Source organism: Phoca vitulina, unplaced genomic scaffold (assembly GCF_004348235.1).
Source record: "Phoca vitulina isolate PV1807 unplaced genomic scaffold, GSC_HSeal_1.0 scaffold41, whole genome shotgun sequence".
Classification (NCBI taxonomy): domain Eukaryota; kingdom Metazoa; phylum Chordata; class Mammalia; order Carnivora; family Phocidae; genus Phoca; species Phoca vitulina.
This window is the reverse complement of record NW_022589744.1, coordinates 3,907,816-3,931,338: the sequence shown is the minus strand read 5'-3', so window position 1 is coordinate 3,931,338 and position 23,523 is coordinate 3,907,816. Positions and strand designations below refer to the sequence as shown.

Genomic DNA, 23,523 nt, shown 5'->3' with positions numbered 1-23,523 from the left:
ACCTTCTGGGACTTTGTATGTCTCCAAAATGAGAAGACTGTACCAACCTCACTACTACTCAAGGGAGTGAAAAGTGAAGAAAGAGGGTCCATTTCTCACACATGAGATTGGCAAAATGTCAAGACTGACAGGTTCCAGTGTTACTGAGATTATGGGGCACAGGCATTCTCATGTACTGCTGCTGCGTGCGTGCATCAGAAACGAATCTGACAATGTCTGTTAAAACTGTAAGCATATATTCGGGCACCTGGGTGGCTCAGTCATTAAGCATCTGCCTTTGGCTCAGGTCATGATCCCAGGGTGCTGGGATCAAGCCCCACATCGGGCTCCTTGCTCAGTGGGGAGTCTGCTTCTCCCTCTCCCTCTGCTGCTCCCCCTGCTTGTGCTCTCTCCCTCTCTCTCTCTCTCTCACTCACTGTCAAATAAATAAATAAAAACTTTAACAAAAAACTGTAAGCATATAGGGGCACCTGGGTAGCTCAGTCAGTTGAGCATCTGCCTTGGGCTCAGGTCACGATCCCGGGGTTGTGGGATCAAGTCCCGCATCGAGCTCCCTCTCAGTGGGGAGCCTGCTTCTCCCTCTCCCTCTGCCTGCAGCTCCCCCTGTGTGTGCGTGCACACACTGTCAAATAAATAAATCTTTAAAAAAAAATTTAAGTAAATCTTTAAAAAAATTTTTAAATAAATCTTTAAAATATACACACACACACACACACACACACACACACACACACACACATATAATTTTAAGCCAGATATCCAACTTTTAAAACTCCTTCACCCAGGAGCGCCTGAGTGGCAAAGTTAGTTAAGTGTCCAACTCTTGATTTCGGCTCAGGTCATGAGCTCAAGGCCAGGTTCATGCTCAAGAGGGAGTATGCTTGAGATTCTCTCTCCCTCTCCCTCTGCCCCAGTCCCTACCCCCACCCCCGCTCTCCCTCTCTCACTCTCTCTAAAAATAAATATGTCTCTTTTTAAATTTTTTTTATTTTTTATTTTATTTATTTATTTGACAGAGAGAGACACAGCGAGAGAGGGAACACAAGCAGGGGGAGTGGGAGAGGGAGAGAAGCAGGCTTCCTGAGGAGCAGGGAGCCCGATGCGGGGCTCGATCCCAGGACCCTGAGATCATGACCTGAGCCAGAGGCAGACACTTAACTGACTAAGCCACCCAGGTGCCCCTAAATACGTCTTAAAAAAAAAAAAAAAAGGAAAAAACAACTCCTTCACCTAAACATCCAACTTTTAAGACTATCCTACAGAAACAAACAACAGTAAGAAAGAATATATTTTTATTACAGGATGGATTATAATGAACAAACTAGAAAACTAGAACCACCTGAATGCCCAATATGAAACATTTATAGTATGGAATATTAAGCAGTAATTGGAAGTGGTAGAACTTAGAAAGATATCCATGATCTGTTGGTATGGAAGAAATATGCTTTGTAGTGATCATATAAATCTTTTTTAATTTTTAAAGGAAAACCCCTATCTACATTATTATAAGCATTTGTGTTTGTCACTATGGAAAAAGGTACTAAAGATCCAGCAAACTAGTAACAGGGATTTCTTCAGATGGGCTAAAAAGGGGAAATGATTCCCTTCTTCATATTCCTCTATATCATCTGACTTACTATTATCTGGCTTATGGGTAACTTTAAATGTCCACAGGTAGTAAAGATTTTATTAAAGGAGGTTCACATTCTTCAATGAATGGTTATGTCCAATATGCCACAGGAGTAATAGTTTTTAAGGTTTACAACAAGAACAGTTAATACTTTCAAAAGTTCTGATACAAAAGCGTAATAAAAAGCTTCTAACTTCTGTTTAACACCTCAGCACCCCTCCCCCAAATTCTGGATAAATGACACATTACAGTACTCAAATTACTGAGCTGTGCAAAAAATCCCACCAAGGGTGTGTGAGAATGCACGCTGAACCCCTTCTCCCACTCACTCAATTCATTCCAGTGAACTGGCAGCAATCACGAAGAAAAGGATTCCTATTCTATGAGTACCCAAAGAGCAAGAATCTTTTTAATTAATTTCTCGCCCAAAGAAAACAGGGAAAAGCACCAAGGAGCACCCTAGACAGTCTCTCCTCTCTAAGGGAAATCTTCTACTGAAGGGATAAAAACATTTTAGGAAGAACAAGCAAGCATTTCAATTGACCCAAGCTTAACATTTAATCAATGTGTGTTACAGTTCTTAAAATTTGGCTCTTATTGACTGAAAATACACAAACGTGAAAAGGACACTATCAATGTTCTCACTCGTGACTAGGAACAATGTTCAAGTGTACACCCGTCAAGGCAAGGAAGGTGTCATCTAAATTAGTTACTAGTCATCACTGTAAGGTGGGGTGTTTAAAATATAATCTCGGGCGCCTGGGTGGCTCAGTTGGTTAAGCGACTGCCTTCGGCTCAGGTCATGGTCCTGGAGTCCCGGGATCGAGTCCCACATCGGGCTCCCTGCTCAGCAGGGGGTCTGCTTCTCCCTCTGCCCTCTTCCCTCTCGTGCTCTCTGTCTCTCATTCTCTCTCTCTCAAATAAATAAATAAAATCTTTAAAAAAAAATAAAATAAAATAAAAAAATAAAAATAAAAATAAGATATAATCTCTCCTGAAATTAGCATATAAAAAAATCAAATCTTAAACATTGCTCATTTAAATAACTCAAAATTTTCAAAGTAGAAAACAGTCCCATTTTTAAACATACCATGCCTACAATCTTCATCAGCTTGCCCGTAGTTTTTCTGCAAAATAAAAAGATACAAGATTAAATTAAGTAGTTCAAGGGCTGCTTAACACAGATTTTATCCAAAAAGAGCTCTGCTTTGTTTCAAAGTTTAATTATTAATGTTTCAAATATAATATTCACAGAGCAAAACCAACTCATGTGCTCTCTGAGGATTACATAGTACTCTACAAATAAACATTATAATGTACTTCCCTGTCCATTTACTCACTCGACTTCTCACTTTCTCTAGCTCCAAATCACCAGAGCCTCCTCCTTCATGATCACCCTCAGCTAACGACTTCACTGAAGGAAGGAAACTCCACTTTCCAATTGCTCAGACAAAACAACATTGAAGTAAGGAATCTGTGACAGCTCCCTCTCTTTCACTCCCTGCATGCACAGATTAAGAAATCTTACTAGTTCTATCTTCAACTTAGAACCAGAACCAAAGCACTTCTCACTCTCTCCACTGCTACCATTTTGTCTGAACCACTATCATCTCTGGCATGGATTATTCCAACAGCCTCCAAACTAGTCCCCCTGCCTCTACACTTACCCTTCTATAGCCTATTCTCAACAAAAAAGCCAAAGAATTCCTGCCAAATCAGATCATACCACCCCTCTGCTCAAAACCCCACAAGAGGGACGCCTGGATGGCTCAGTCAGTTAAGCGTCTGCCTTCAGCTCAGGTCATGACCCCAGGGCCCTGGGATCGAGTCCCGTATCAGACTCCTTGCTCAGCGAGGAGCCTGCTTCTCCTTCTGCCTGCTGCTCCCCCTGCTTGTGCTCCTCTCTCTCTCTCTCTGACAAATAAATAAAACCTAAAAAAAAAATTAAAATTTAAATTTAAAAAACCCACAAGAGCTCCCGATCTTAAGTAGAAGAAAAACAGGTCCTTACAGGGACCTGGAGGACCCCACAGGATCTAGTTCTGTTACCCACTCCTTGTCACATACTTTTCTCCAGCACAGGGGCCATCTAGCTATCTCTCAAACATGCCAGGCAGCCTTCTGCCTCAGGGTCTTTGCACTGACTGTTTCCTCTGCCTGTAATGCTCTTCCTCCAGATCTTGACATGGCTCACTCCCTTACCTCTTTCATATCACCTGATCAGTGAAGCCAACCTTGACCACTCAATTTAAAACTGCAACTGCAACCCTAACCCTAGTATCCCCAATCTCCCTTGCCCTGTCCGGCTTTTTTTCATGCAGACTGCTACCTTCTAACAATCTAAAGTGTCTACCTATATATAATATCTATTGTTTACTGTCTGTCCCCCTAATAGAAAAAATACCATGAAGGATCTTCTTTTTCACCAATGTATACCAAGTACCTAGACCAGTGTCCAGCACATAGTATACACTCAATAAGTATCTGGTGAATGAGTGAATAACCCAAAATGTTATACATTAGTGCAATTTAAAGGCTTAAAAACAGTTGTTGCAATTAAACATATTCAGCAATCACTAGCCAGGTCGCTCATCTCCTCAGCCCAGAATTAGGTGATTATGACCAACAACTGTCCCCACTCAATGAAAAAGTCCCTTTTACATGGTTCGGCATTGGCTTATCAACAGTGTTTACTCACCAGCTGCAAAAATGAGGCAATTCTGTAAAGAAGACTCTCAATTTTGATGCTTTCTATCTCCAGTGGACATGGCCCTGTGAAGTCGGCCATGGAGTACTGGCCAAGAGAAAGGAGGGCCTCTGTGCAGTGCTTGAGGGTCATTTCATAGTCCTGCCTCTTAAGTGATTCACACGCTTGTTCACATGACTTCTCAGCTCTTCTGTCTTCCATGACTCAGGGACAAAAATCCTAAAGGCAGGAAGAAAGAACAAGTCAGAGAAAGTTTTAAAATCTTACTAAATTCTAGCCTCCTTCCTACCTCAGCTGGTTTCATTATCTACCTGAATAGTTACTCTCAATCAGCCTTCTGACCAAGCTGCAGCTGAGCAGCGGCTACTGACACCACAAAATCTACACTTCTCTTTTATATTTTGTGAAATCTTTACTAAGATCCAAGCAAAATGTCAACCGTAAGTCAGTATCATACAAACAACACATCAAATGTATACATGAAACATGACTTTGAATATTGCAGGGTGCAACAAACCAGGAAGGCCTCTTTTTTTTTTTTTAAACCAGACAGTACAGAAATGTTTCATATCCAAACCTCCCAAGTTCAGTCTTACAATTCTGTGACTGTGACTGCAGAGAATCGAAATCTATACCATGCAGGATTTTTCCCACCAACATAAAAAAAATGGCTAAAATCCAACTTTGAACTGCCTATTAATTCAATTCAACAAAGACTGCCCGAAGCCAAGCCCTGTGCTAGCAGCACTGAAATCAAAGATGGAACATGGCATCACTGCTTTCAAGAAACTCCGATTCTAGCAAGAGCAGCCAAGCACAAATGAACAATTACAAGAAAGACTTATTCCATCTGCCAAAAGGCATGAGCTGGCCTCAAAAGGTGAACAGAAGTTCACCACGCAGAGATGATAGGGAGAGCATATGTGGGCTTTTCAGAGAGAGGAGTTCAAGTGAAATGACGAGAGGAGAAACTATGTGACTTGAACTCCAGCTGTGTCACGGAAAAGAGGAGCAGGAGAGACGAATGACCTCACATGCCACAAGAAGTGAGAGCTTTCTTCCACAGGTGATGGGGCATGATAGATTTTTAAATAAGGAAAAGAATCTGGGGCATCTGGGTGGCACAGTCGGTTAAGCGTCCAACTCTTGGTTTCGACTCAGGTTGTGATCTCAGGGTCGTGAGATCAAGCCCCGCGTCAGGCTCCACGCACAGTGCACAGACTGCTCAAGGTTCTCTCTCCCTCTCTCTCTCTGCCCCTCCCCAAATAAATAAATCTTTAAAAATAAAAATAAAAGTAACTAAATAAGGAACGGCTCTCTTGTATAGAAGTCCTGTGAAGAACTGCTGAGAGGCAGGCATTGCCATTGATAAGAGACCACTACGGTGGTCCAAGGAAGAGATACTGAGAATTCAAGCACAGCCTCTGCCTAGCTGGATCACTCACACAGCAAGAGCACAAAACCTACACGGAGAAGACCTAAAATCCTTTGACCTGATGATCACAATACTACTTCGGAGGATCACTCTTGCTGACTTCTAGTCACCAGCTCCGTCAAGCATGCAGATTGCTTTTCTTGCCTGCTCCCACCTTACTCGCTCTCCCGCTCTTCCCTACTTTCCACCTTACCCACTGGCCCCAGGTACTTCTCTGTCCCTCTTGGCTCTCTCCAGCCCACACGGACACTCCTGCCTGGCCTCTCCAGCTTTGATGACAACCTGGCCCCACGCTCGCCCAGCTGTTCTTCAGCCACCTGCTGCCTCTGCACCGCAGCAAAAGCCAAAGGCAGACACCTGCGGATGGGCCCCCAAAACACAGTGGCGGGGGGTGAGGCAGAAGGACAGACATCAGCAGAGGTCCGGGCCCCTTCAACTTTGTGATACTTGTATGTCAAAAAATGTAGAAATTTCTAAGGAATGGACCAAGAAAGAGTCAAAAAGGACTTCAGCCTCTGTCAGCATTTGTTAAACTGGCTGGTATGCACATGGGTATAATATTCTCTACTTTTCTCAGTTTGAAATTTTTAATTAAAAGAATACCAAAACACGGTTTTAAAATTACAGGATATTTTAAATGTTTACATTTAGCAAATTAACTTTTAAAAAGAACCACAAAAACAAAAACAATAAAAAAAAAAATCTGTTATTCACAAGATAATCCAACAAATAGGGGCGCCTGGGTGGCTCTGTCGGTTGAGCGTCCAACTCTTTTTTTTTTTTTTTTTTAATTTTATTTATTTATTTGACAGAGAGAGATAGTGAAAGAGGGAACACAAGCAAGGGGAGTGGGAGAGGGAGAAGCAGGCTTCCCTCGGAGCAGGGACCATGACCTGAGCCGAAGGCAGACGTTTAACGACTGAGCCACCCAGGCGCCCCCGAGTGTCCAACTCTTGATTTCAGATCAGGTCGTGATCTCTGCATCATGAGATCAAGCCCCATGTCCGGCTCCACACTCAGCAGGGAATGTGCTTGAGGATTCCCTCTCTCCTTCTCCCACTCTCTCTCTCTCTCTCTAAAATAAATAAATAGGGGCACCTGGGTGGCGCAGATGGTTAAGCACATGCCTTCGGCTCACGCCATGATCTCCAGGTCCAGCGATCGGGGCCGACATCGGGCTCTCTGCTCAGCAGGGAGCCTGCTTCTCCCTCTCCCTCTGCCTCTCCCCTTGCTTGTGCTCTCTCTGTCTCTCCCTCTCTCAAATGAATAAATAAAATCTTAAAATATCTCACTTTAAAATAATTAATTAAATCTTTAAATAAATAAATAATACAACAAATATCTAGAGTACTGTGTCCTCAGTCTCTACATGGCGTCCCTTTCAACTTCCTCAGCCCTCCTTCAATGGGCCACAAGCCCCAGTTTGACTTAGCGAAGCTTAAATATGTTAGGTGTAGTTGGTATTCATGCCCCTTAGACAAACATGCATCAATGTGGATGAAATCAATTACCAAACAAAAATCAAAAATGACAACTTCTATATTACTACTGTGACTCTGCCCCTTAGACATAAGAATGGCATTATAAGATAATCACTAACTTATTACACAGGCCTCAGCTGATGCTCCTGACACTACGGGCCAGATACTTCTTAGTTTTGGGAGGCTGTCCTGTGCTTTGTAAGATGTGTAAGAGCATCTCTGGCCTCTACCCACTAGATGCCAGTAGTATCTCCCAACCTGTGACAACTAAAAGGGGCTGCGGACATAAGCAAAGGTCCCCTGGGGGGTAAAATCATTCCTGATTGAGAATTACTGATACAAACAAGCATACAGTATTTGCTTGGCAGGTAACAGCAACAATAGATAGATAAACCCACGGATACCAAACACCCCAGAATGAGCAAATCTTTCCTATAAAACTCTGAGCCCACATGTAGAAAATATTACAAGAGGTAAAAAGAAAAGAAAAACCAAGAATGCACAACCTACAATCTTTCTTAGGGACAGAATGCAGCACAGTGATCCAAACATAGGCTCAGAGCCAGAGAACTTGCATTCAAAACTCACCAGCCCCCCGCATTCACCAACCCCCTCACTCACCATCAGCCCTGTCACTCAGACACTCGCCAGCTGCATGGCCAGGGCAAGTGACTTAACCTCCTGTATCTCGACTTACTTCTAAAATGGCAAGACAACTAATGCCTACCTCCTATGATTAATGCAGGCTTAGGGAAAATAGTATGTGTAGAACACTTATAAGAATGCCTGGCACACAATAAGTGCTCAGTTAAGTGTTAGCTATTATTTTTCCCTAAAATTCCAAATTTTCAATTTATATAAAGTAGAATCACTGCACTGATCTCTACAGTAATGTAATTATAGAAAACAAAACAGCACTCTACATAACTACTTTACTTACTTAACAGAGGAATTATTTTCATCTATTTTATCCACCTCAATAAACTGATAATGATTATGGAAGAACAGCCTTTGGAGAAGTAAGTACATTTGTCACTGATCTAGACGAGAAAACCCCTAAAAGTGGCTATAAAGGGAGATCACAAGACTCTTGTCAACATTAGCCACCAAACATATTCGCCAGGGAAATCTCAATAACAACATATAAGTAGAGATGAGAGGCAGAACTATTAACGTCAGGAGCTTTGCAGGTAAATGACTTAAGAGTTAACATCTGATTCATTAGGTTCAAGAGCCTACCTCAGAAGAGGATGTGAAAGTTTCTACCACAATTACCTTTGTTAATCAGGTCCTGAAAATTAGTTTCTACCTAAGTCCTACCTGAACCTCACTAGGAGTACTTTGCTGTAGTGTGGATCACAGTACGAAACAGGTCTTATTCAACTGTTTTCTCTGGTTTTTCAGAAAACCGCAGGACCTTGCTACACATACTCCTGAAGAAACTAAAGTGCTTTCTCACAGGTAAAATAAAACCTGCCAGTCAAGTGAGATGATGCCGCAAGCCATGCTAAAATGGACTACAGAAAACAGAGTAAGAGATCGAGAACTACCTCTCCTAGAAGAGGCCAGCACCCAGATACACCTCACTGTGGGGCTGACAGACACTCTGGACTAGGACACAGATACAGCCATATCGATAGCATATGATCCCGCTGCCTGGCCAGAACAGCCGGATCCAAGGGCAGACACTGACCAAGCTGGGTCTAGAAGAGTCTCTCCCATGGGACAGGGAGGTCCAGGGAAAGGAGATGAGTCACATGAATCACATCAATATAGGAAGAAGCACCATATCCGCCTATTGTGAGATGTACCCTCTATCAGCCTTGATTCTTTCTCTTCCTGTTAAAAACATTCAACTTGCATAAAAAGAACATAAAACACTGTAACTTTCTACAAACTCCGACCCCTGTGGGGAACATGGGCTTTGGAGTGTGTAACTTCACAGGCAAGAAAGCAGGAATCAGAAACCAGGATTCCAATCCAAATCCATGAACTCCTGCAATCTGCTGCTGACCTACAGAAGAGACTAATATCATTAGTTGTTTGGCCACCCAGTATCCATTCCTCTTCCCGGTAATAAAAGCCCATACTTCCCCTTTGAGAATTCACCTCTCCCCTACTCTCAGTCCATGTGGTTCCTGAGGAGCAGACTGCACCACGGCAAACAAGGCTGCCGTGGCACAACCGGCCAATCCAAGTCTCACAGCCCAGAACACAATGATTGGCTCAGGGTGAGACATGTGACCCCATAAGAGCCAATGAAACATGAGACTTTTGCTGAGGCTTCTGGGAAAGAGGTGTTCTTTCCTGCTAACTCTAAAATCTGAGAGACTCCAGGGGTTGAATATGCTGCGGCCATTTTTCTAACATATAGTGCCTACAACTGAAGTCTATACAGGAAAAGGCAGAGTTGATTCATGGGGAGAAACTGAGTCCTGACGTCACTACTTGAGCTCTGACTCCAGCTAGCTATGCCTGGACCTTGCAGTTACATGAGCCAAGAAATTTCCTTCTAGTTTAAGACAGTTCAGGTTGACGTTTCAGGCAGTTGGAACTAATTGATATATACGTACATCTAATTTGTACCTCACAGGAAGTGAAAAACAGAAGGGGCTGGTGACTGTCTCATAAAACAGTATCTACACACAATTGCTAATAACACTGGCCACAATTACTGATTACTAATAACAGGAAGTGTAGAGAGGGAAAAAAGTGTGGTATTTGGTTATAATGCCTATTGAAAATATAATTCTAGGGGCGCCTGGATGGCTCAGTCGTTAAGCGTCTGCCTTCGGCTCAGGTCATGATCCCGGGCTCCTGGGATCGAGCCCCGCATCGGGCTCCCTGCTCCGCGGGAAGCCTGCTTCTCCCTCTCCCACTCCCCCTGCTTGTGTTCCCTCTCTCGCTGTGTCTCTCTCTGTCAAATAAATAAATAAAATCTTTAAAAAAAAAAAAAAAGAAAGAAAAGAAAATATAATTCTAAAACATTTGTTTAAACGACTTCACCATAAAGCTATTTCAGCAGTAATAAGAACCATTTACTGAATGCTTATTTTGTGCTGGATGTTGTTGAAAATACTCTATGTAATCTAATTTAATCCCCATAATGACCTTATATGGTGGATATTATTTTTTCCAATCCCATTTACAGAGAAGGAAACTGAAGCACAGAAAAGTTACTTACCCACAGCTATACTGTAAACAACAGAGGCAGGATTCAAATCCAGACAGTATGACCCAGTTCAGGCTTTTAGCCATGACACTGACTCTGAACCCACAATCGAGGTTCCAGTGCTGTTCCAAGAGTAGAAACTCAAACCCAGGCACTTCCAAAAGCATCAAATGTGAATCTAAGTATCACCATTTTAATTCTAAAACAGTCTTAATGACTGATTTCCTACATAATTCTGCATTATAGAAGTATCCGTGTGTTAACCATGTTAGAGATTACCATTTAAAAGTGGGAAAATCCTCCCAAATCTAAGCCAATCATTTTTTTTGGTTAAGCAAAAGTCCTAGGAGTCCCCAAGACTAAGGAGTATTTTAATTAGCACCACCTTTCCATAAAATGATAACATTTGCACCTTCCACAAAAGTCAACTTTATGAGAACATTCCTATCACTAAGTTAGTTTTCACTGCTTTTTTTTTTTTTTAAAGATTTTATTTATTTATTTGACAGAGAGAGACACAACGAGAGAGGGAACACAAGCAGGGGGAGTGGGAGAGGGAGAAGCAGGCTTCCCGCGGAGCAGGGAACCCAATGTGGGGCTCGATCCCAGGACTCTGGGACCATGACCTGAGCCGAAGGCAGATGCTTAACAAATGCCACCCAGGCGCCCCTTATTGTTTTTATAGGAAAGAAACTTGTTTTAAAATCTATCTATCTTGCTCTCTGGGCTCAGACCTAGTTTGCGGCGACATGGCTAAACACACCAAGAAGGTCGGAATCGTGGGTAAATACGGGACCCGTTATGGTGCCTCCCTCAGGAAAATGGGGAAGAAGATTGAAATAAGCCAGCATGCCAGGTACATTTGCTCCTTCTGTGGCAAAACCAAGATGAAAAGACGAGCTGTGGGGATCTGGCATTGTGGCTCCTGCATGAAAACTGTCACTGGTGGCGCCTGGACCTACAACACCACTTCTGCTGTCACAGTAAAGTCTGCCATCAGAAGACTGAAGGAGTTGAAAGACCAGTAGAAGCTTCACCATTTGAAACATTGCTAGCCTATAATAAATGGGTTAATTTATATAACATACATACATACATACATACATACATACATAAAATCTATCCATCTTGGGGCACCTGGGTGGCTCAGTCGTTAAGCGTCTGCCTTCGGTTCATGATCCCAGGGTGCTGGGATCGAGCCCTGCATGGGGCTCCCTGCTCGGCGGGAAGCCAGCTTTGCCCTCTCCCACTCCCCGTGCTGTGTTCCCTCTCTCGCTGTCTCTTTCTCTGTCAAATAACTTTTTTTAAAAAATCTATCCATCTTCGTACAATTCAAAAAAAGGAAAAAAAATGATAAATTAGACGTAATCAAAATTAAACATTTTTGCTCTCTGAAAAACACCGGTAAAGGAATGAAGAGAAAGCTAAAGACTAAGAGAAAATTATTTGCAATCACATATCTGAAAAAGGGTTTGTATCCAGACATAGAAAGAACTCTCAAAACTCAATAGTAAGAAAATAACCAAATTAAAAGCTGGATAAAAGATTTCCACACACACTCCACAAAGAAGATAGGATGATGGCAAATTAGCACATGAAAAGATGTTCAATGGCTTTAGTCATCAGAGAAAGGCAAATTAAAACCATGATCAGACATACTACATACCTATCAGAATGGCTACATTACAAAGATTGATGATATCAGTGATGTGGAATAACCAGAACTCTCATACACTGCTAGTGGGAATATAAAATGGTACAACCCGGGGCACCTGGGTGGCTCAGTTGGTTAGGCGACTGCCTTCGGCTCAGGTCATGATCTTGGAGTCCCGGGATCGAGTCCCGCATCGGGCTCCCTGCTCAGCAGGGAGTCTGCTTCTCCCTCTGACCCTCCCCCCTCTCGTATTCTCTCTCTCATTCTCGCTCAAATAAATAAATAAAATCCTTAAAAAAATAAAATAAAATAAAATGGTACAACCCCTCCAGAAAAAGGGTTGACAGTTTCTTAAAAAGTTAAACATATACTCACTGTATGACCCAGCAATCCCCTCTCCCCACAGACAGCTACCCTGGAGAAATGAAAACGTATGTTCACACAAAAATCTATACACAGATGTTTACAGCAGCTCTACTCATAACTGCTAAAAACTGGAAACAATCCAAATATCCTTTAATAAGTGACAATGGAAAACTACTCAGCAATAAAAAAAGAATAAATTTGCAATATATGTAATACCTTAGATGAATCTGAAAGAATAAAAGAGCCCAGTCTCAAAAGCTTAACAGGGTATGATTCCATTTGTATTATATTCTCAAAAAGCCAAAACTATAGGGATGGAAAAAGGTCAGTGGTTGCAGGGGTGATGGAATGGGGATGGGTAACTACACAAGGAGCGCATGAGGGAGTTTTCTGGGATGACGACAGTGTGTATCCTGACTGTGGGGATGTCTGCAAAAACTATACATGTATTAAATTGAAAAATTTTTATTACCAAAAGAAAAAGCCACTTTTACAGTATGATAATTTCAAAGTAAAATTTTAAAATTACTTTTAAAATATGAATCGCAATGTCACAATTAACATGTTTTTTAAAAACTGGAAATAGATACAGAAGGGTAAGTGTTGTTAATAAATGGAAAACTTCTACACATTTCCCTTTCCATGCATGTACGTTTTAGAGGCAAGAATGGAGGCTCAGAAAGAATATCTCCAAATAGAGCAACCATTGAGTTCACTTGGCACAAAATATAGGATACTTCTGAAGAATTCCATCATCGCTAAGTAATCTGTTCAGGACCAAAAGTAAATATTGGAAGAAAAATGCAATCAACAGTGCACCACAAAGGTGGTAGGTAGACAGGCCTGGACTAAGACATCTTCAGTAACCGATGATAAAAAGGAAGGTGATTTTTAAAAGCATCATTCTTTTCCCACTGTGGACTCCTTTCTATAACAGTATAAGAAAGACCACCATGAAATCAAGTCATGAAAGGTATTTTATTGTTAAAAAAAAAAAAAAAGAAAAAAATCAGTTATCTTCCCTAAATTAACTTTTCTTGTTAATGTAGTTATGTTCCTCCTTCATTCCAAAAGAGCTAAAGCTTATTTGACTACAGACAGACTTCAAAGAAAAAATAAACTGTGACCAAACAGCAGGAGCCAATGGTAGTAAATAAAATTTCCTCAATCTAAATTGAAGATGATTTCTATACTGTCTTATACATTTGTTTCCATCAGAAACAAAAAAACTATCTTCCTCATAATTAACTTGGGTGGAATGAATTGGACGGCATTTGTCAAGATTTGCGAAGACTGATGATGAGTTTTGCTGGACATTAGAACTATCCACTCACTAACAGCCATAATCGGGTCTTGATTAGACTCCAAGTTGTCCTTAATTATTAAGTTACATAAACAATAAAACCATAGGAAAACTTAAAAGACACATACAATAAAATACATAAGTTTCTTTACATGACTAACAAAACAAAAATTTAAAGGAAGAATTGCTAGGAAAAAATTAAGAGATTCACTTTTTTTTACAAAGTCAGTAATTTGCCTTTAATCTGCCTCATGCATTGTTATTTTCCCTGTGGAAACTCTATTATTCTGAAAACAAGACTCTTCTGGAAAGTAAATGTATTGTGACAAAAGAAGAAAAGCCAGATTGATACATTATTAAAATAACCCATATGACCTAGCCCAGTGGATTAAGGAAAGCATATCAGAGCATGCCCCATTCTCCAGACTCAGTAGCACAGCTGTGGGGGGACAGTGACGCCACTAGAAGGGTGTCATGCTTCCTCAGGGACACAAAACGTTAAGAACCATTACTCCAGAGGTGGCACGGTGGTTCTGAAATGCCTATAAAATAATGTCCAGGCTCATTACCAGATGTCCAGGCCACCCATAGCCTGGCTACAGCCTAACTTTCCCACCACTCCCAAAGGACAGTCAGGCTTCTGAGTCTCTGACAATGTCCTTCCCACTGCCTGAATGTCCTTTCCCTCCTGTCTCTGAACCTAACTCCTACTCAGCTTTAAATGAATGCTCCCAGACTTAACTTTCCTAAAATGTTCTCCCTCCCAAACCAGCACTACTTCCTATAGAATGATTTGGCCTCTTAATCATTTATTATTTTGAATTAAATATATAAGATGTTTTATCTGCCCACACAACCATCTTATAAATAGGGGTCATATTTTATATCATTTATATCCCCAAGACAACAATTCAATTCACTAAAGCCATTCAGTAAATACTTTAATTGAATTTCCCAAAGAGATGGCCTAAAATAACCTGAATGCCAAGCATTCCAAGAACTGTCCTGTACAAAATTCAGTACTCATTAGAATTCCAAGTCATAAAGAGGAATATTGTGTTATCTTTAAATTTATCTGCTTTTATCCAAAACTGGAATCTGTCATGGTTCTATGGGATACATAGGCAAAATATTCTGCAAAGTAAAGAAACTTTTATTCACTGTACTGTATTTAATATTTACCCAGACTTGCATTTTTCTCTAAAACTCTTATAAAATCTCTGAGCATGCAAGAAGCATTAGATGAGCGACTAAGCCCACTGAGAAGAAAACTAGAAACTAAAATCACTCATATTCCATTTTGAATAATCTCTTTCATAAAGAGGTAAATTCTCTTTATGAAAATTATGAAAATCTTTATGAAAAATTGCAGAATGCATGAAATTCAATAGCAAAGTAAAATGTTTTAAGTACATAAAAGAAATATCCTAATGGACCTTCCACCATCTGTCTTAGTAACTAAAATGATAAAAACAAGAAAAACTAAATTTTAAAAGTTGTATGAACAGCTAAAATTGAGGGGTTTTTTTCCATCTATTAGTCTGACTTTTCCTGACCCATATTTTAGAATTGCCAGCAATGCTGGAAACAGCCTTCTTTCAATAATTCCAAATTATTTCTTGAAAAGTTTGAGTCTCCTCTCAAATCATCTAACATGCCTACTAATCAATAAAAATATATATATTTAAAAACCCATATTTATGAAGCAATCAAATTAAAAGACTTTCTAGAAAAGGTTGCTACTTGGGTGCCTGGGTGGCTCAGTCGTTAAGCGTCTGCCTTCGGCTCAGGTCATGATCCCAGGGTCCTGGGATCGAGTCCCACATCGGGCTCCCTGCTCGGCGGGAAGCCTGCTTCTCCCTCTCCCACTCCCCTGCTTGTGCTCCTGCTCTCGCTATCTCTCTCTCTCTGTCAAATAAATAAAATCTTAAAAAAAAAAAAAAAAAGCATTAAAAAAAAAAATAGAAAAGGTTGCTACTTGCAAAGAAAATTTTTGTACTAAAAAACATTTTCTATTCTTTGTATTTCTTTATTTTCCCTTTTAGATTATCTGTGGAGACTTGTAAACACATCATAATCCCAAACAGTTGAGCTTTTTAAATAAAATATAAATCAATTTTAAAAAAAGCCAACTGCATAATTAAAACAAAATGGTACTACCACCACCACTACCATCATCCTTCTTAAAAGCTGTCTTTAATTTACCAACAGTCTATGTTCTAAAACTGTATTTTCAAATCAGCGTTTGAAACTCGGTACAGAGTTTCCTACTCCCATATATAAGTAAAAACAAGTTTTGGTAAAGTAAAAAAAAAGTAGATTATAAAATAATACAATATATAATCCTACTTTATAAAACATATATGTATTGAATGTTACATAAAAAGCCAAGATATGAAACAAAATATTAAGAGTGAGTATTCCTTCCCCAAAACCTGTAACTCCAGTCTAATCATGAGGAAAACATCAGACAAACCCAAACTGAGGAACACTCTATGAAATACCCAACCAGGGGTGCCTGGGTGGCTAAGTCAGTTAAGTGTCCGGCTCTTGGCTTTGGCTCGGGTCCTGATCTCAGGGTCGTGAGATGGAGCCCCACAAAGGGCTCTGTGCTCAGCGTGGAGTCTGCTTAGGATTCTTTCTCTTCCTCTACCTCTGCCCCTCTCCTGGCTCACTCACGCACACTCTCTCTTTCAAATAAATAAATAAATCTTCGAAAGGAAGGAAGGAAGGAAGGAAAGAAAGAAGGAAGGAAGAAGGGAAGAAGGGAGGAAGGAGGGAAGGAGGAGAGAGAGAAGGAAAGAAGAAAGAGAAATACCTGACCAGGACTCTTCAAAATTGTCACAAAAACAATGAAACTCTGAAAAACAGTCATAGCCCAAGAAACATGAAAACTATATTCAACATGGATCCTGGATAGGTCTTTGAAAAGAAAAAGGGCTTTAGTGGAAAAACTAGGAAAAACCAAATAAAATCTGGATATTACTTAACACTAATTTTCCAATGAAGGTTTCTTAGATTTGACAAATGTACCATAGAAATGTAAGGTATTAACAATGGGGGAACTACTTCTTGAGAAAATTTTGACTTGCAAAAGAGGAGTGACAGGTTGGTGACTGTGAATTTTGACCCTGATTTTAGATAAGCTGCATCAATCTCTGCTCAAGTGTAAACTAAAAAACAACAACAATAAAAAAACCAATGGGGAAAACTGGGTGAAGAGTACATGAGAACTCTATACTACATTTACAACTTTTCTGTAAATCTAATATTATTCCAAAATTAGAAGTTTGTTTAAAAAATTAAAGTGGAGGGGCGCCTGGGTGGCTCAGTCATTAAGCATCTGCCTTCGGCTCAGGTCATGGTCCCAGGGTCCTGGGATCAAGCCCCGCACTGGGCTCCTTGCTCAGTGGGGAGCCTGCTTCTCCCTCTCCCATTCCCCCCTGCTTGTGCTCCTTCTCTCGCTGTGTCTCTCTCTCTGTCAAATAAATTAAATCTTTAAAAAATAAAAATAAAAAATAAAGTGGGTATCTCTGAGTGGTGGATTATGGATTTTTTTATCCATCTGCGTTTTTCAACAAGCAACATGCTTCACTGTCATGGAAGGCAGCTATGCTCACCACTATATCACCAACACTGTACCATGCTTCACTGTCATGAAAAACAAAACGGGGGGGGGGGGGTAAGTATTCTAAATTTTTAAAAAAACTAAACAGGGGCGCCTGGGTGGCTTGGTCAGTTAAGCATCTCACTCTTGGTTACAGCTCAGGTCATGATCTCAGGGTCCTGGGATCAAGCCCTGCAACAGGATCCGAGCTCTCCTTGGGATTCTCTCTCCTCTCTCTCTCTCTGCCCCTCCTCCAACTCTCGCACGCTCTCTCAAATAAATAAAATCTAAAAAAAAACTAAAGAGACATAATAACCTAAAGAAATAAAATACATTTTGGGGACAAATGGGGAAACATATATAGAGACTTGATATTTGATAGTAAAACCATTAGTATTACTGAATTCTTAGGTGTGATAATGATATTATGTTTATGAAGAAAAATGTCCTCATACTTAGGAGATACAGTTGACCCTTAGGGTGCTGACCCCCATGAAGTCAAAAATCTGTTTATAACTCTGACCCCAAAAACTTAACTACTAATAACCTACTGTTGACCAGAAGCCTTACTGCTAACAGTCAATTAACGCATACTTTGTATGTTATCTTATACAGTGTATTCTTAGAATTAAGTAAACTAGAGAAAAGAGAATGTTATTAAAAGAATCACAAGAGGGACACCTGGCTGGCTCAGTACAGCATGCAACTCTTGATCTCAGGCTCCATGTTGGGTGTAGAGATTACTTAAATAAATAAATCTTTAAAAAAAAAAAAAAGAAGAAGGAATCACAAGGAACAGAAAATACATTTACTGTACTGTAAACACTCCATGTATAAGTGGACCTGCACAATTCAAACCTGTATGAATGAAGTACCATACAATATGTCTGCCACTAACTTTCAACTGGCTCTGGAAAAAAAAACTCTATTTAGAGAAAGAGAGAAAGAAAATTACAGCAAATGCTAACAACTGAGTGGTTGATTATACTAGTCTTTCTACTTTCCTATAGGCATAAATATTTTCATAATATAAACTAATGGTTCTCTTTAACTTAAAAAAGTGATTTGAAACCCAAACTAATCCAGGGGTGCCGGGTGGCTCAGTCAGTTAAGCATCCGACTCTTGGTTTCAGCTCAGGTCAGGAAATGATCTCAGGGTCGTGGGATCGACTCCACATTGGGCACTGGGCGTGGAGCCTGCTTGAGATTCTCTCCCTCCTTCTACCCCTCTCCCCCTGCCCACTCTCACTCTCAGTCACTTTGTAGGTGCGTGCTCTCTCTCTCAAAAAAAAAAAAAAGCCCAGAAAATAACAAGTGTTGGTGAGGATGTGGAGAAATACATAGCTAGTGGGACATAAAATGGTGCTACTACTATGGAAAACAGTATGGTGATTCTTCAAAAAATTAAACATAGAATTACCACAGGATCTAGCAATTCCACTTCTGGGTTAATTTCCAAAAGACTTAAAAGCAGGGACTCAAACAAATACTTGTATACCCTTGTTTATAGCAGCATTATTCACATCGGCCAAAAGGTGGAAGCAACCCAGGTGTCTATTAACAGAGGAATGGAAGGGCGCCTGGGTGGCTCAGACGGTTAAGAGGCTGCCTTCGGCTCAGGTCATGATCCCAGGGTCCTGGGATTGAGCCCCATGTCTGGCTCCCTGCTCAGCGGGGGGCCTGCTTCTCCCTCTCCCCCTGCTCATGCTATCTCTCTCTCAAATAAATAAATAAAATCTTTAAAAAAAAAAAGATGAATGGATTAAAAATGTGGTACTTACATACAATGGCATAGTATTTATCCTTAAAAAGGAAGGAAATGATGACATAAGCTACAATATAGGTGAACCCTGAAGACACTATACTCAGTGAAAAGAGGCAGACACAAAAGGACAATGTATGATTGTACTTACATGAGGGACCTAGAATAGCCAAATTCATAGAGAAAGTAGAAGGCTGGTTGCCAGGGGCTTGAGGGAGGGGGAAATGGAGAGTTGTTGTTTAATGGGTACAGAGTTTCAGTTGGGGCAATGAAAGAGTTTTGGAGACGGAGAGTGGGGACAGTCCCATAACCACGTGAATGTACCTAACTGCCACTGAACTATATGGCTAAAATGGTAATTTTATGTTATGCCTATTTAACCAAAATTTCTTAAAAAAAAAAAAATACAGAAGCCTTGATACCCTCCTTATAAGCAGTGAGGCCCATGTCCTAATCCAGATGCAAACTTAAAGACTCCTTATTGCCCATTTCCCAGTATGCCCTACTGGTGAAGAACTGAGAGCTCACATCGCCAGAGCCAGAGCCAATGGCGGAAAACTAGTCCCACTAAATAAATTTAGAAAAGCCAAAGCACAAGGCCAAGTCCAGAGTAGTTGGCGAGAGGCAGGCTAAGGAAGAGAAGGCAAAGGCAGAAAGCAGAGACTCTCCCAGGACAGGGGCAGCTGATGAGACTGGTAAGGACAGCACAGTGGTGAGAACAGGGAAGAACAGAGAGCAGGAGAGCTCAGAGAAGGCAATTCACCCAGGATAAGGGCGGGGAAGTGGAGGAAAAGGTAAAAGAGAATTTTAAGAAGGGGATTCATTCAAGAAGGGATTCTGCCCAAACGTCAGCAGAAAAATGACTTCCTTCCATTGAGGCAGTCGTTTGTATCCAAAGAAACCAAGAAAATTGATAAAGCCTATGGAAAGTTAGGAGGAAAAATATTTTCCTATGAAAGACTACTACTATGGCGCCATCTCCAGAAAACTAACGCCATTTTTTTCATTGGTTTTTGTTTTTTACAAGAAGAAAACTTACTTGTTTAGGAATAATTTCAACGTGGACCTACCTTTTTTTCTTTTTAAGATTTATTTATGTATTTGAGAGAGCAAGCCCGCGCACAAGCCCACACGTGTGCTCCAGCAGGGGAGGGGCAGAGGGAGAGGGAGAGAGAGAATCCCAAGCATATTCCACACTGAGCGTGGAGCCCGACACAGGGCTCGATCCCACAACCGCGAGATCATGACCTGAACTGAAATCAAGAGTCAGACGCTTAACCAACTGAAGTCACCCAGGCACCCCTGGGCCTACCTTTTTTATTTGTATCAAACACCAGTATGCCATGAATGACTTTTAAATGTTCTGTGGGATAGGGGTTAAGAGCATACAGGCTTAAAACCAGATCTGCCTGAATTTCAATCCTGGCATTGCAACCTGAGACAATTTACATAAAAATTTGCCTCGATCTCCAAATCTGTAAAATTGGGATAATAACAGTATCCACCTCCCAAGACTCTTGCAAGAATTAAATAGGTTAAATTACAAAAGTACTCAGAACAGTGTCTGGCCCACTGTCATAAAAGCATTAGCTCACTATTATCCTCCAAATCTAGAATATGAGCTCCATGGAAGCTGGGATTTTGTCCATTTTGTTCACTGTTAAAGCCCTAGGTTCCTGACGTATGTGCTGAAAAATAAAAATTTGTTGAATAAGATAAACTTTATGCCAGCAACACAGAATCCCAAAGTTGAATAGTACTACCTTTTTGTTATTACTGACAACTAAAATCTGCATCATAGTTTAGCCTCAAAGTTTAGAGTATATACAGCATTTTTTACCTATCTTATCTCAAGTGATTCTGCAAAGCTGCTATCATTTATCTCCATCTCACAGACAAACTAAGACTCAAAAGACTTAAGTGATTTGCCCAAAAACACAAAGTCTGAGGCAGAACAGGATTCTGTAAGTTAATCCTACTTCTCTTCCCTCTACACTATACCCAGACAGCTCAAAGCATACCCTACTGAACTGTTCAAATTCTCCCTGCCTGCCAATGAACCAAGTTTAAGGTCACCAACACACTTCATCTTCCCATTTGCTTTCAAGTAACTGATGGGGAGGGAAGAAACAGATACAACACAAACAACTGCTCAAGTCGGACAATGGGTACAGCAGGTAGTCTTTCTCCACTTTCTGTGGAACCTTTGAAAGGTTCCATAATAACAAATTTTAACTAAGGGGCGCCTGGGTGGCTCAGTCAGTGAAGCGTCTGCCTTTGGCTCAGGTCATGATCCCCGAGCCCGGGATCAAGGCCCGCCTCAGGCTCCGCGCTCAGCCAGGAGTCTGCTTCTCTCACTCCCTCTGCTCCTCCCAGCCTCCATGCTCATGCTCTCTCTCTCACTCTCTCAGATAAATACATAAAATCTTTTTAAAAATATTTTACTAATTAAAAAATAAAGTCCGAGGCGCCTGGGTGGCTCAGTTGGTTGAGCGACTGCCTTCAGCTCAGGTCATGATCCTGGAGTCCCAGGATCGAGTCCCGCATCAGGCTCCCTGCTCAGCAGGGAGTCTGCTTCTCCCTCTCCCGCTCCCCCCTCTTGTGCACTCTCTCTCTCAAATAAATAAATAAAATCTTTAAAAATAAAAAATAAAAAAAAAAATAAAGTCCTCATTCCCCAACTGAGCACACCTGGGTGTGAGGAAAACAACCCAGATGAGAACCTTCAACACTTTGCAGTGAGAGGCAGGGAAGAGAACACTGAATTGGGAATCAAGAAGCTTCATCCGTGCTTGGCTTTATTAAGTGTGAGACCTCACAAATTTCCTCCTCTGTTTCTTATAAGATTAAAATTCTGATTTCAGCTTTCTACTCGCTCCCCGGACTCAACAAACAAAACCAAATTCATCTCTCCTCTATTCCAAACCCCTAAGACCTGTTCTCCCCTCCTGACTTCCCTATTCCCGATGCCTATTCTGCCAGCCACCCAAGCATGAAAACCTCACCACCACCTCTGACTTGAGACATCGAACTTACTGTTCCCTTCCCCTCCTACCTAATCCGTCACCACATCTCTGTGTTCAACCTCCAAAATATCTCCTGAATGCACTGCCATCGGTTCAGTTCAGGCCCTCAACATCCCTCCCTTGGACTATTACCATGAATTGCAACTAAAGTCCCTCTCTCACGAGCTTGGGTGGCTCAGTCGGTTAAGCGTCTGCTTTTGCCTTGGGTCATGATGCCCCAGGATGGAGCCCCGCCTCAGGCTCCCCGCTCAGCGGGGAGTCTGCTTCTCCCTCTGACCCTACCCCCTCTCATTCTCTCTCTCTCTCACTCACTCTCAAATAAATGAAATCTTAAAAAAAAAAAAGCCCCTCTCTCTGTTTCTCCTCACTGCCAATCCATCCTATTCATCCTCGGTCTGGCATTTAAGACCCTCCAAAACCCAGTCCTGACCTCTCAGCAGCCTCACCTTCCACTATGTTCCTTTATGTCTCCCAGGGTCCAGGTGGTTTGGACATGCAGTTTCCTGATGTCCACCTCATTTCCGACACCACTGCCCCACCTCTGCTCAAGCTATCCTTCCTTCCAGAATGCCCTCTTCTTTCCATTGCTTCTCACCTTCCTGATGGTGCCATTTAAATACCACTTCTTCAGTTGAAGTGTTCCTTGATATCCCCAAGGGGGCAGTATCACACCCTCTACTTAACCACTAAGCACCTTGGCTGAACCTCTTTTATAACACCTACCAAACTCCTAATAGTCCTTTCTTTTTCTGGTGCCCCTAATCTCCCTACTAGATAATTCATTCCTTGTCAGTAGGAAATAGGTCTTATTCCTCTTTGTATTCCTCAGAACAGAGCTTCTCAAAGACTATGCAAAGGCACAGTGGCATGCCATGAATGAGTTAAAGATGTTCCAGACAGTAATCCCCTCAGCCCTCCAAGCAGTCACAAAGGGAATTCAGCAGCCAGAGTCCCCACCGGTCAAGTCTCAAGCATTCTCACGTAGCCTCCTCCTTCAACCAGGTAGACACCACAATGATAACTTGGAGGCACTCAGAGGACACAACACAGCACACGATACACAATGGATGCCCAATAAACGTTTGCTGAACTGAATCTGAAAATAATCTATCTGTTCCCCTTCAACCACTATCTCCAAGATCACTTACCATCTAGACCTCTTTGAACATTTCCTCTGAACGTGTGCTGGTTATCTTTTTAATAATCACCGGTTTATTTGCTGGCTATACTTGCCTTACTATCCAAAGCTCACATCAATACTGTATTGCATAAAATAGCAGAGGATACGCACAAACAATTCACCAAAAAGAGACTGAAAGAGTAAAATTCAACATTACAGAACAAAGAAATGCAAATGCCACTTTACACTACTAAATGAGC

At 41.3% G+C, this 23,523-nt stretch overlaps 2 protein-coding genes across 6 annotated transcripts in view; one reads left to right on the top strand and one right to left on the bottom strand.

Annotated features, from left to right (window-relative positions):
- Positions 1 to 23,523, bottom strand: part of HELZ (helicase with zinc finger) — a 159,085-nt gene that overhangs the window by 126,478 nt on the left and 9,084 nt on the right. For all 5 annotated transcript variants that reach the window (XM_032429922.1, XM_032429925.1, XM_032429926.1 and 2 more), the window contains 2 exons: positions 4,329 to 4,556; positions 2,721 to 2,757 (listed from right to left, as the gene is read on the bottom strand). In XM_032429922.1, coding sequence (XP_032285813.1) covers positions 2,721 to 2,757; positions 4,329 to 4,538 — 247 coding nt within the window. In that variant the 5' untranslated portion in view covers positions 4,539 to 4,556. The remainder of the gene's footprint in view (positions 1 to 2,720; positions 2,758 to 4,328; positions 4,557 to 23,523) is intronic.
- On the top strand, positions 11,145 to 11,506 carry LOC116648110 (60S ribosomal protein L37a-like). The gene has a single exon (XM_032429928.1). The coding sequence runs from the start codon at positions 11,175 to 11,177 to the stop codon at positions 11,451 to 11,453; it is 279 nt and encodes a 92-aa protein (XP_032285819.1). The 5' UTR covers positions 11,145 to 11,174; the 3' UTR covers positions 11,454 to 11,506.